This window comes from Haemaphysalis longicornis, unplaced genomic scaffold (genome assembly GCF_048455015.1).
Source record: "Haemaphysalis longicornis isolate Haplotype H1 unplaced genomic scaffold, Haemaphysalis longicornis Haplotype H1 scaffold_1, whole genome shotgun sequence".
In the NCBI taxonomy this organism is placed as follows: domain Eukaryota; kingdom Metazoa; phylum Arthropoda; class Arachnida; order Ixodida; family Ixodidae; genus Haemaphysalis; species Haemaphysalis longicornis.
In genome coordinates this window covers 137,117,140-137,128,851 of record NW_027526203.1, presented here as the reverse complement: position 1 = coordinate 137,128,851, position 11,712 = coordinate 137,117,140, and the positions used below count along the sequence as shown (strand labels likewise).

General features: G+C 52.6%; 2 protein-coding genes across 3 annotated transcripts; one reads left to right on the top strand and one right to left on the bottom strand.

The window, feature by feature from the left end:
- Nucleotides 1-3,166: 3,166 nt before the first annotated feature.
- On the bottom strand, nucleotides 3,167-5,413 carry LOC144153334 (tudor domain-containing protein 1-like). Its single transcript, XM_077685016.1, has one exon. It carries the CDS (start codon nucleotides 5,411-5,413, stop codon nucleotides 3,167-3,169), a length of 2,247 nt encoding a protein of 748 aa, XP_077541142.1.
- A 229-nt stretch (nucleotides 5,414-5,642) lies between these two features.
- LOC144180825 (uncharacterized) lies at nucleotides 5,643-8,206 on the top strand. Of its 2 annotated transcripts, none has more exons than XM_077709023.1 (4): nucleotides 5,643-6,449; nucleotides 6,610-6,832; nucleotides 7,453-7,549; nucleotides 7,620-8,206. In XM_077709023.1, exons 1-4 carry the CDS (start codon nucleotides 6,410-6,412, stop codon nucleotides 7,812-7,814), a joined length of 555 nt encoding a protein of 184 aa, XP_077565149.1. In that variant the 5' UTR covers nucleotides 5,643-6,409; the 3' UTR covers nucleotides 7,815-8,206. The 2 variants fall into 2 exon arrangements, with proteins under 2 accessions (XP_077565149.1, XP_077565150.1); XM_077709024.1 differs by adding an exon at nucleotides 7,165-7,345 and having other exon boundaries at nucleotides 6,162-6,449; nucleotides 7,453-7,759.
- Nucleotides 8,207-11,712: the final 3,506 nt, after the last annotated feature.

Here is an 11,712-nt window from a genome sequence, read left to right as displayed (position 1 = left end):
GAAAGAGCAATTGTATCCCCTGCATACTTGGAAAGGCAATTGACAGAGTGGACGCCGTGAATAAAATTACAGGAGGGAAAGCATTTACTCCCCATTGGAAGCACGCCAAAATTCTAATAATAGTGATGCGTCAGTAACAAGTTATGGAAAGAAAAGGAACAGTCGCGATTACGCAATCAAAAAGCGATTAGCCTTGTCAGACGGGACGCATGTTCCAGCAAATTGATTCACCCGAATTGAGCCTCGCTCTTTGGAGTTTGGACTGCTCCAGCCGCTTTTTTAGCCATGACTTGTCTCATCATCACCAACAACTGCCTACTTAGGTCCAGGGCAGGACAAAGGCCTCTCTCTTTGACCTCCACTCACCCCTTTTCTGCGTTTGCCCCCGAATTTCCTTATTTCGTCCCCCCATTGAGTTATTGGCCTTCCCCATCTTCTAGAGCAGTCACTCGGTATCCATTCTGTTACCCTGGTGGTTCATCGGTTGTCATTTCGTCTCACTGTACATTACCAGGCCAAGTCCATTCCTTTTCCTTTATTTGAACTCCGATATCATCTACTCGAGTTTGTTCCCTGATTCTCATCTTTGCCTCCTTGTGCATCGGCATGGTTGCAGGTGCACCAAAAACGGGAGAAGGTGTACCAACTTCTGAGCAACATTAGATGAAGTGCGTTGCTTATCAGCATATTAGGTTCCCCGCGGCATACTCTGAATGCACTGTTATCACTCTCACAATTCCAATGTACAAAAAGCCCGCTTGACTATGACTTCACTTGGTTTCCCACAACAGAACAACGTTTTATGGGGAATGAGCACCTGGAACCCGAGAACAAGCGCCTCTTGGCTCATGCACTGGCTCCGAAAAAGGAGCACGAATAAAAATTCCTGTGGACCTCAAACTGCCGCATCAAGGCAAGTACCGATGAGGGCCGCTGAGTGCACGTAGTAACCATCGTAACAACAGCGTTATCGGCCTGAGCATGATGTAACTTTTAACACTGTTTCATTGGCGAAGGCATCGCAGAACCGAGCTCCGGCGCCTTGGCTTGTTGGCATAAAAACTACCGATGCCAGCATTTACGCTCCAGATCACACCGGGCCTTCACTCCTATTTTGTGATGCAATGGCTAGCATCACGAAAAAAAAATGAAAGGGAAGTGGGCGAGACAAACGCCAGCGTTTTTACTTATTTCTCAGCAAATAACGCATTGTTGTGCATGGAACAAAAGCACATAGCTACGAAACGTATGATCTTTCAGTTAAAACAAAAGTTCATTCAGCCTTTAGTGTCCCTTTAAAGATCTCCAAGTGGTCAAAATTAATCTGGAGCCCTCCACTACGGCATGCCTCAACACCTGTGTAGCGCCGGCACGTAAACCACATAGTCAATCATTCAAGTTTTAATTAATGACATTTAATTCGGTAAATGTAGTTACTGATCTAACTCGAGAAGTACTGCCCCAATGAATTGTCAATGAGGGTCTTGTAGGTACCGACAAGGGACATCTAACTGCGGCACTTTCAGTGATGCACTAATTGCATACTCATTTTTTTATGAGTGATAAAGAGGCCCCGCGAAATATGAAAAATACTATGTGATGGCGCTCCCACCCACATCATAAAGCAGATAAGCTGATTGAAAGTAGCTGTTTTGCCTGTCACACGCCTGAAGAGACAGTGAATCACCTAGATAATGGCATGGAAGGAGAAGCAACAGCAAGTTTCACGCAGTGCATGTGGCAAATAAAGCCCGAAATTCGTCGCAATTTCTGCTTTCTTTCCTTACTTTATTTTATTCTGGCTAACTCAGAGGGAACATGTTCAAGGGCACTACTTTATGATATGGGTGTGAGCACCGTAAAAACATAAGTTTTCATATTTTGCAGGGTTTCTTTATCAGTCAGAAAAAATAGGTACGCAATTAGAACGTCACTAAAAGTACCAAATTTATGTTTTTTTGGGGGGGGTACCTACGCGTGCCTCATTGACACCTTAATGATTGGGACAGTAGTTCTCGAGTTAGGTAATTGATTACACCTACCTAATTAAATCTCATTAACGAAAAAAATTACTGGTTGCCACTTCACTGTACTGGAAATATTGTGCACTAGGTTTTCTTCGCGTACCACCATTCATATTTTTTTAGAATCTTGGTGCATGATAGTCGGGGCACCCTGAACATGCATACGTGTACACGTACAGATGTGTAAATGCATTTGCTTCAGTTCACGTTGCAGCAATTTCACGAGTAATAATCCTGGGTGATGTGCACCAGCTCGCAATTTTTATGAACCCTGAATAGAAAACGAATTGCCAAAAGTTGAAAGACGTAACTTTTTATTAGTAAGCGCGTCGAGTCAACAGGGTTCAACTCTAAAGCTAGTCTCTTGAACCACAGTAAATAACAAAACTTCATGCTAAGATTCTTTGGCAGAAGCCAACTTGAGAAGCTCAATAACACTTTGCATGCACATGGCAATGACACTCGGGTTGCAGCATGTGCTGGAAGGGCACAGCCACCGCCATGTTGACAAAAAAGGCTGCTCAAAATTAGCAAGTTTGAAAGCTAGCAGTCTTCTTTACTGCTTCATCACTACAAAACTGTGTTATTCACAACAGAAGTTACCACAGGACAGACAACACCAGAAAGACACCAGAGAGACCGACGCGACTGTCTCTCTTGTGATGTCTGTCCTGTGCTAACTTCTATTGTGAATTTATTGCAAATACTATGTAGCAACTAGCCCGGCAGAATGCTCAAGCTAGTGGTGCACCCTCTGTGCACGTGTGCTTGGTCAACAGCTGCAGCCCAAGTGATCGGAAGAAATTTTTGCAAAAGACAGATAAGCTCGCACTTTTAGTCCTTTGCTTTTCCTATCCCATGGATGAGAAAAGCCAAACAAACTGCATGCATTTCAGCACAACAAAACGGAAAGACCTGCACCGAGTCACCTTAACTCTTAAAATAACTTTGGTATAAAGCTCAACAAGGTAGCTCGGTGAAGACACATTTTTGCACTAACAACTGAGCATGTGAAATATATACCAGACCTGAAAACTAATGAAAGTTGGTAAAAAAAACTAGCTTGCAGATGAAATGTCGTTTTTGCACTAACAACTGCATTTGTGAGATAAATACCCATGAAAGTAAGCAGTTAAACACATCTACAGCGGGTCAGCACCCTGTGGCTGCCAGTGCTTCAGGTAGTCGTGAACACTGCACAGACTGCCGTCCTGCATGAAGAAGAGCCGGACGTACAGCAAGTCTTGCACGATGCGTACAACCTCAACCATGAGGTCCCTGCCGCTCACACACTCCTCAAAGGCCTTGCAAGCCTCCTGAGTCGACATGGGCTCGAGGTCCTCGGGCAGGAGGCATGCTTCGAGCGCCTGCAGAGGCAGGTGCGTGAAGCGTGGGTCGAGGCTCTTCACTTGCTTGAGCTGCACGCACTCGGAGAAGCCAAAGTCCACGAAGAAGACGGTGAGCAGGTCGCCCTCCTCGGCAGACACCACCAGGGCCCGGTACCAGCGGCCGTCCCTGCTGCTTTGGGCAGCGACCATCTCGCCCTCGGCGCGCACCACGAGCCGGTTCTCCCGGAAGCTGCTGGTCTGGCTGCACAGGGCCTGCAGGTCCTGCATGAGGGAGTCCAGCGTCTCCCGTGGGCCACCCCCGCCCTCGTCCAGGAGCCTGGCCAGGGATCGGCGGCCGTGGGGGAGCACCAGGTAGAAGCAGCGGGGGCCCGCGCATGCGGACACCTGCCCCAGCACCCAGCTGCCCACCTCGGGCGGCTGCAGCAGCTGCATGGAGTTGGTGGCGGGCTCCTGCACGTGCAGGAGCGCTGAGCCGGGCTCGGCCACCACGTGGCTGTAGGTGCACCGGTCCCCTTCCCTGCAGGAGCCCCGCGAGGAGAAGAACTTGCACACGCGGTGGCCCCTGCCCACGGCAAAGTTTGACGCGGCTACGCCGGGGTCGTCCGTGTTCACGCTGTAGCTGTTGAGCGGACTCTCGTAGTCCTGCCGCATGGGGTCGAACGGTGCCCTTGGCTGGCCCAAGCTTGCGGCCACACTGCCGTGCACTTTGCTGAGGAGCTTGACCATGTGGATTGTGTCGTTGAACTCGTCGCGGCTGCTCTTTGTCCCCACCACTACTGCTGTCAGCGGAGCGTCGCCGTGCGTCAGCTCGAGAAAATGCTTGACGGCTGCCTCTGTCCACTGCCTCCGCGGTGCGGTTCCCACCAGCTGAAACCTCAGCGCCAGTGGCTCGATACAGAAGAGCCTCGGGTCGGCCTTGTACAGGCACGAGCTATTCACGGTTTTTCGATTGCCATAGTCTATCATGAACACTTTGCACCTGTCGGGCTCGAGCACGTCTTCAACGCGTACTCTAGATCCGGTGTCTTGAGGTGACTCGCGGTAAATCTGGTACGTCCCTTTTCTGGCTTTGGACTCGGGTTCCAGCCTCGTAGTGCATGTGCGTACAATCCTGTGCACTTCGGTGAGTTTTCTCGCCGTGGAGGTTTTCTGCCCGTAAAAGTGGTCGGGAGTGCAGGTAAACGTCACCTTCATGTCGAAGGAGTTCTCTTTCGGAGCGCCCGCTGATTTCGACTCGCTCTCTGGCAAAAAAATGTCCTCCGTGGCGGGCTCTTCGTGGACGGGCAGAAGCGACAGCGACGGCTTGTCGCTCTCGGGGTACTCGACTTGGCACGCGCCGCCTGTGCTCGCTGGCAGCGAACCCCCCAGGTAGCCGAATCGCTCCGCGTAGCCGTTGCGGACCAGGAACTCGGCCACGTCGACCTTCGTCGGCCCCGCTCTCTTTCGGGGCAGCCTGGCGCGGAGCTCGACCACGTACACCCCCGCGTCCGTCACCTCGCAGAAGAGGGCCTCGTACAGCGGCTGGCCGTCCTTGGACAGCTCCTGCAGGTCGTGGCGCGAGCTCGCCGCCGTCGGCGTCACGCCCCGGATGCAGCAGGACACCGCAAGGTGCGGCTCGGCTGCCGCGTCTGCGTCCATCGCGTACACCGCGTCCAGTCCTACGACGCCCCATTGGCCGCTGTCGACGAACAGCACTTCCAGCATCACCGGTATCCCCTGACTGCGTTGCACGTCGGTCACCAGAGCCCGGAGGGCCAGTCCCGTGCTGCTGTCCGTGCACACCAGGCAGGGCATGCCGATCGAGGCCTCGTACAGGTGACGCTTTCCCGGGCCGACGTGGAAGCGGTCGAGCGCACTGCAGGCGTCGGGCAGACGGTAGCGCAGGGACAACTTCGTCGGGCCGCTGTAGTGCGTCACCTGGACCGGAACGGGCACCCGCATGGGCACGTCACAGGGCTCCGCGATGACTGGGCGTCCGCACGGCGCGGCGCACTTCTCTTTGAGCACTTCTGTCATGGGCGCGATCTCTTGAATTTTCATGGCGACCTAATAAACACGGAAGCTGTCGCACTGTCGACCGGCTCAATGGCTGCCGCCTGTTGGCTCTGGCTACTGTTCCATCTAGCCACAGAACAGGGAGGATTTATCTAGCCTAACTCTGGCTCTTGTTGACTGGTACTCAAAGTCGTGACGTCACATTTAAAAATCACGTGGCAAAGACCCTTTTCGTCACTTCCTTTATATTCGATTCAGAAGCGGTGCACGGCAACGTTGCATCCTCCCTCTTCTGGGACGTTGTAGAGAAAGTTCTGTGGTGCCGGTGCAGTGCAGCGGCGTGGTTCCGCGGTGCCGCGCATCACCGTCAGCAGCGCTTCTGCGTGTTTACAATCGAGCATTCCTCCTAGCAATCGAGCAAGGTGCAGGCACAGTCGTCTGCTAATCTTCCTCGCCTGTCGTCGTCTACTGTTCACGGCCATCTGGGTTGCGCCGTACGCATCAGCGGCGAGACGCGAAGTTCGTCCCGCGTATCTTCGAGTTCGACGTACATTTTCACGCGGTCGCCGCAACTGCCTGTAGCCGCCTGCTAACCCGCAACGCCCCAACGCTCACGGCACTGAACCGCTGCACCTCCTCCGTAGCTCCGTAGCAGGTGCAGCAGTTTTCTGCACCGCGGCTGCACCATGAGAAATCGAGCGACGCGGTGCACGGCACCATTCCTGCGCTGCAACAAAAACGTTAGGTCTCTTCGATTTGGCTGCACTAGCTGCACCAGTTCAAGGGGTGCAGCACCGTCGTCCTCGTTTTGCCGGTGCCGCGCGCGCCCTCTGCACTTCCTTCCTCGTTTTGCCAAGGTGCAAGTACAGTGCAGGCCCACCTCGGCACTAGTTCTCGGTCGCCGTGCACTCGCCGAAAAGGAGGTGCCGGAATAGTGCAGCATGGCGTACGGGCCGCCCAACGCGTAGCAGACGACGCTGCGCGTCGTTTGACGGCGTGGAGAAGGACGTGTACCTCCTTCACAGCCCGGACGGGTCACCCATGCAGGGCGACAGCGGCTGCTACCTGTACGAGGCGTCCGGTAAGCGTTGTTGCATGCCGGCGATAAACGCGTGTAGCGTTCAAGAGCGGTTTTATTTTTGGTCGTAGCCATGTCGGCCTCGTCGCGTTGCTTTGGGTCGCAGTTTGTGATTTCTCAAAGGCTGTGCCGACTTTATACATGCTGGTGTGTACTTTTGCAGGCGGGCAGCACGTAACGTTGCGGTTCACGGCAGCCGGCGATGAGAATTTGCCCCCTCCGGCGCTACTGCCGACTTCCGCCTGCAGTGACGGCGATGATGGTGCAGCCGGTGCAGCCGCACTGGCTGAAAATGAGGGGGAACTGTGGAGCGCCCGGAAAATGAAGTTCTACATCGCCCAGTACACCGCGCTCAAGGACTTGGTGGGAAAGACCAGAACACTCTGGTATGTTATCCTTTGTGTGCAGAATTACATTCAGTATGCCATAATTTCTCCCCGCGCTAATCTCTGAACGCAGTAGCTGCTAATGAACTGTACAGGGGCGCTGGCATTGTCGCTCGAATTTCTAGTTCCAAGCAATTTAAAAATCTTTTCCTCCTGCTTCAAATATGTGACAGCTGAAATACAAATATCCTGATAGAACGGCACTTAATAGCAGCGCATGTTTACTAAGTTATAGATAAAACGTTGTGCACCCCTAATGCGACTCGTGTCAGTCAAGTGTTACTTTACTTTACCCATACATTACTTCAGCTGTGCTTTTCTTTTGTGTTTAGGACAAAAAAACAGCTCTGGATTAAAATAACCGAGCTCATTAACAAAGAGTTCCTATGCAATATGACGGCCACCCAAGTGGAAAATAAATGGAAGAGTTTGTACCGATCATATAAGCCAAAAATAAAAATAACACTTCAACACTTCCACTGGCCGTGCCCCCACAAGTTGCGCACACGAGGAGTAAGTTGGAATTATTTATTGAACTATTCAACAGTTCTGGCATCCCTCATACCCCGAGTCACCTCGAGACACCATGAACCTGTTTAACCATTGAAATGTTCTTACAGGGAGCTTGCCGCAGTTCTAGAGAAGGAACATAGCATAAACCCAAGGATCCTTTTGGAGCCTGGGAAGGCAATCCTACCAGGAGGGAACCCACCCAGGGTAAGTGAAAATTGCATTGTGTAAGCAAAGTGCTGTCTGTTGGCGTGACGTTTATCCACAACTTCACCAGGGCCAGCACTGCAGCCGAAGGACCTTGAGGGTGGAGGAGATGGACCTCCTGAGGACTTGTCGGTGCACAACAAGGGGGGCCCTGTACCGAAGAGAGTGCGACATAGCAGGTCGCAGCTTGGTCCCCTCTTGGAGACGCTCCAAAAGATGGGGGAGGCCAAAGCGAAGCAAGAGGAGGCCAGGGAAAAGGCCATAAAGCCCGCCAGCAGTGGCAAGAGGCGAAGGCAAAGCGCCACGAGGAGTGAATGCAGAGATTCGACCGCCTCATAGATCTGCTTGCGACAAAGGACAAGTGAAACAAACAATAAAGACGGCGTGTCAGGACTGCACACTTTTTAATTTCATGCAAATGTTTCTTCTAGCAGTGCCAACTCTGTTTTCATGCGAATGTTCTCTATGCACATGGTTTGCACATGATGTGAACACCACCCTTTTTCAGATAGTTCCCAGCCTTTCACAGTGGATGCAGTTCAACAACATAGCAGTTTCCGTGATGTCGGATATGTGGTAACACAAGGCACTTTCATGTCGACTTTGCGTTGGCAGGGCAAGGGTGTCCACAATTAGCACTGCTCTTTAGCAATGCAATCTCTCAAAGCCTGAGCGTAGCCTCGTTGGTTGCAGTCGAAGTCGAACGGTGCAATGACGTCAGCTCCTGCAGGAAGTCTGTCGTCGTTGCAGAAGTTGTGCAGAACGCACGCAGCCATTACAATGCAGCAGGACTGCTCAACAGTTCTGGCGTCTACAAAGTACAGCCTCCTAAAACGCTGTTTCAGGAGGCTGAAGGCGTTCTCAATGGCCACTCTGCTGGCTATGTCGCCTATTAAAGTTACTTTTCCACGTGGGAAATGTGCACCCGTTGTCCCTGAATGGGGTCATGAGCCACGGCATCAAGGGGTACGCGCTGTCCCCAAGAATGTAGCTTTCCCCGCACTCGACGGCTGCGCGTTCGAAGAAGGGGCTCTCTCAGGACGTGGGCGTCGTGCGCCGAGCCCGGGAACCCGATGAAAACGTTTCGGAACTTGTTTCTATCGTCGCAGATGCCTTGCAAGATGATAAAAGGCCACTTCTTGCGGTTGAAATACGACTTGGCCGATTCACTTGGCGTCGGTATTTCGATGTGCGACCCGTCGATGCAGCCAATGGCATTTCGAAGGCCCTTTCCACCGCTCTTGGCTAGAAACCCGGCCTTGATGCGCGTCACTTCCTCCACGCTACTTGGCCAGCCGATGGCTTCAGCGCTAATTGAGTGGAGGAAGTGAATGACCCCTGTGACACAGGCATGCACCGACGACTCCGTCACGTTGAACTTGTCTCCGATCGCGTACATCGACACTTGCGAGCCGATGTATGTACAGTGCTCAGCGATTGAAACGCGATACTGGGAGCGCGTGGCTGCCGGTGCTTGTTGCGCCACAGGTGAGCGCTTGTGAAAGCGAGCTGACGCATTGTGGTATACGGTGAGGGTGAGAGCATTCGTGACGCACGCTGACTGCATCCGGGAGACAGCTCTTCAGTGTGTGGTTCTTGGCGGCGCCATAGGGGTGCTACATGCCATGGCTTCAAAACGCTGCGCCTGGGTGCCATGCGCGCCACGATAACACATCGCGATAAATGCGTATTCAAATTCTTTATAACTCGCGTGGTGCCAGCTCGCCCAGCTTCGCGCGGCGCGGCGCAGCACGCAGGCGCAGCGTTTTGAAGCCATGGCATGTAGCACCCCTATGGCGCCGCCAAGAACCACACACTGACGGGCTGTCTCCCGGATGCAGTCAGCGTGCGTCACGAACGCTCTCACCCTCACCGTATACCACAATGCGTCAGCTCGCTTTCACAAGCGCTCACCTGTGGCGCAACAAGCACCGGCAGCCACACGCTCCGAGTATCGCGTTTCATTCGCTGAGCACTGTACACAAGCGCAATGAGGCACGTACTCTGAGCTGATATTTGTTGCCGGCCTTGCACTGCGCTCGGATAGTAGGCCGAAGCGCTGAACCTTGAGCTCAGGCAATCAAACGTCTCCCTCGACAGCCTGAACAGCCTCTTGAATTCTTGTTCGTTGTATCTGCTGACAACACGCTCGTAGCCAGACGCACGATTGGCGTCTTCGCGTACCAACGCGCACGCCACGGAAATGCACACGGTGGCGAACTCGTCGTCAGAGTCACTGCACGGATCACTATACTCCCTGCCGTCGCTGGCGGAGTAGCGCAGCTGCGCGAGTTGCGCGGCAGCTTCGAAAAGTGCCATGTCTGACAGCCGATCCATGCTCGCGATGCACAAAGCTCACGTTCGCGTCTCCCGGCTGCTGCTGCAGGCCTACACTTGTGTCCTCGTTATGGTTGTATCCGGTGCGCGCTAGTGTCGTGGCTGCACCTGCACTTCCTGAACCGGCGCTGCACGCGCGCGACACCGGCCGGCACCGCTGCGGCACTTTTCGGAACTAGTGCAGCCAGTGCAAGCCAAATCGAAGAGACCTGTTGGCTGCAACGCATCGTGCACCGGTGCAGGCGTTGCACAGAATCGCGTCTGTATCGAATAGAGCTATAAGGTGTCTTCGATTTGGCTGCACTCGCTGCACTCCTTCAGATAGTGCAGCACTCACTCTTCGATTTTCGAGTGCAGCACGCGGCGCCTGCACTTCCCTCTTCGATTTACCGACGGTGCAGGGAGTGCAGCTGGATGATGTTCACGGCTTTCAGATTATAGCAGTTACCGGAAGCCGCTGGTGAAGGTGAAGACTAGCTGTGCCGGTTGATACATGGTCATTGTCATGGACATAAAAATCGTGGGGATCCAAGCGGGAAAAGTGTACCATATTTTTTAGCCGTCCTTGTTTTTCCCGGGCTACCTCCGCTAAATCCCGGGCTACCTCCGCTAAAGTGAAACCTGGGGAGGGGCGAAGCATGCGTGTATAATGTATTCTTGGCGCTTTGGCGTGTTTTCCAACGGAGATAAAACCGTTGGGACTTTGCTGTAAAAATCTCTTGTCTTTGAAGCACGAAGCTCTCTAGCGCAAGGCGTAAACGAGTGTCCCGGTGTTTTTTTAGCACGCGTTACGAAGCGCTCCAGCGCGAGGCGCAAACGAGTATCCTGGTGTTTTTTTTAGTACGCGTTACGTTTTAGCGCGAGGCGTGAACGAGTTTCCCGGTGTTTTAGCACCATCACGAGACGACGCCAGGAGACGCCAACAGCATTGTTAACGCTTTACCTTTCGCTATGCACGGCGCCACTGCCTCAGGATCAGCTGGCAGCTGCCTTCTTCCGACATTCGTCCCGGCCCTTGCTGTGAAAAATTTAAACTTCGTCATATAAAAATCTTACAATGTGAGGCTTTCAAAATACTCGTTCAGATAAACACATAAAATATAGTTTAAAATAGGTTTAGCTGTTTAAAACTTGTTGGCAAAAACAGTTGCGCAAAAGTCATCCCAAAGTCCGCCTACAACGGGATGTATGTCAGCATAAAACGCACGCGAAATGGACATCATAACAAAAAACAAACAAACTAGTATTTCTTTCTTGTGCGGACGTTTTCAAAACGGCGAACTCGAGAACACCCAATAATGGGGCTCTTCGATTTACAGTCCAGACTCACCGCGGACTCCCCGAGAAGCAGTCCGGCATTCGATTTTCCCATGCATTCCTATGGCTTCGGGGAATACTCGGACTACCCGCGGGCTATCCGCGGTGAGTCCGAGACGGTAAATCGAAGAGCCCCAATACCGCCCCAGCTCACAGTGCAGTGCCGGTGCAGGTCTGCTTCTGCTGAACGTCCTGCACCCACCGGCACCACCGGTGTAGCGAACGGCGCAGTTGTAAGTGGCGAAGTGCTGCACCGCCTGAACTGATGCACGTGGTGCAGGTGAATCGAACAAACCCCGAAAAACCACTAAAAAAATGTTTGATTTTGTATTTTTTATATCACGTCATTTAAACCGACCAATCGGAGTACCGCGCCTTCTGCCTTGATATGTTTGTGCTTCGACTGTATGCACTAATACGCTTTCAATGGCCGTAGTTTTGACCACTTAACCAATGCATGTTTTATTTAACTGACTTGGCAAAGCACTTGCAGGTGTACGTTCCAGTTT

Coding starts and splice junctions, on each gene's coding strand:
- LOC144153334 (XM_077685016.1), bottom strand. CDS start 5,413: ATGAAAATTCAAGAGATCGCGCCCATGACAGAAGTGCTCAAAGAGAAG.
- LOC144180825 (XM_077709023.1), top strand. CDS start 6,410: ATGCAGGGCGACAGCGGCTGCTACCTGTACGAGGCGTCCG. Junction 6,450..6,609: donor CTACCTGTACGAGGCGTCCG/GTAAGCGTTGTT, acceptor GTACTTTTGCAG/GCGGGCAGCACGTAACGTTG. Junction 7,550..7,619: donor CAGGAGGGAACCCACCCAGG/GTAAGTGAAAAT, acceptor CAACTTCACCAG/GGCCAGCACTGCAGCCGAAG.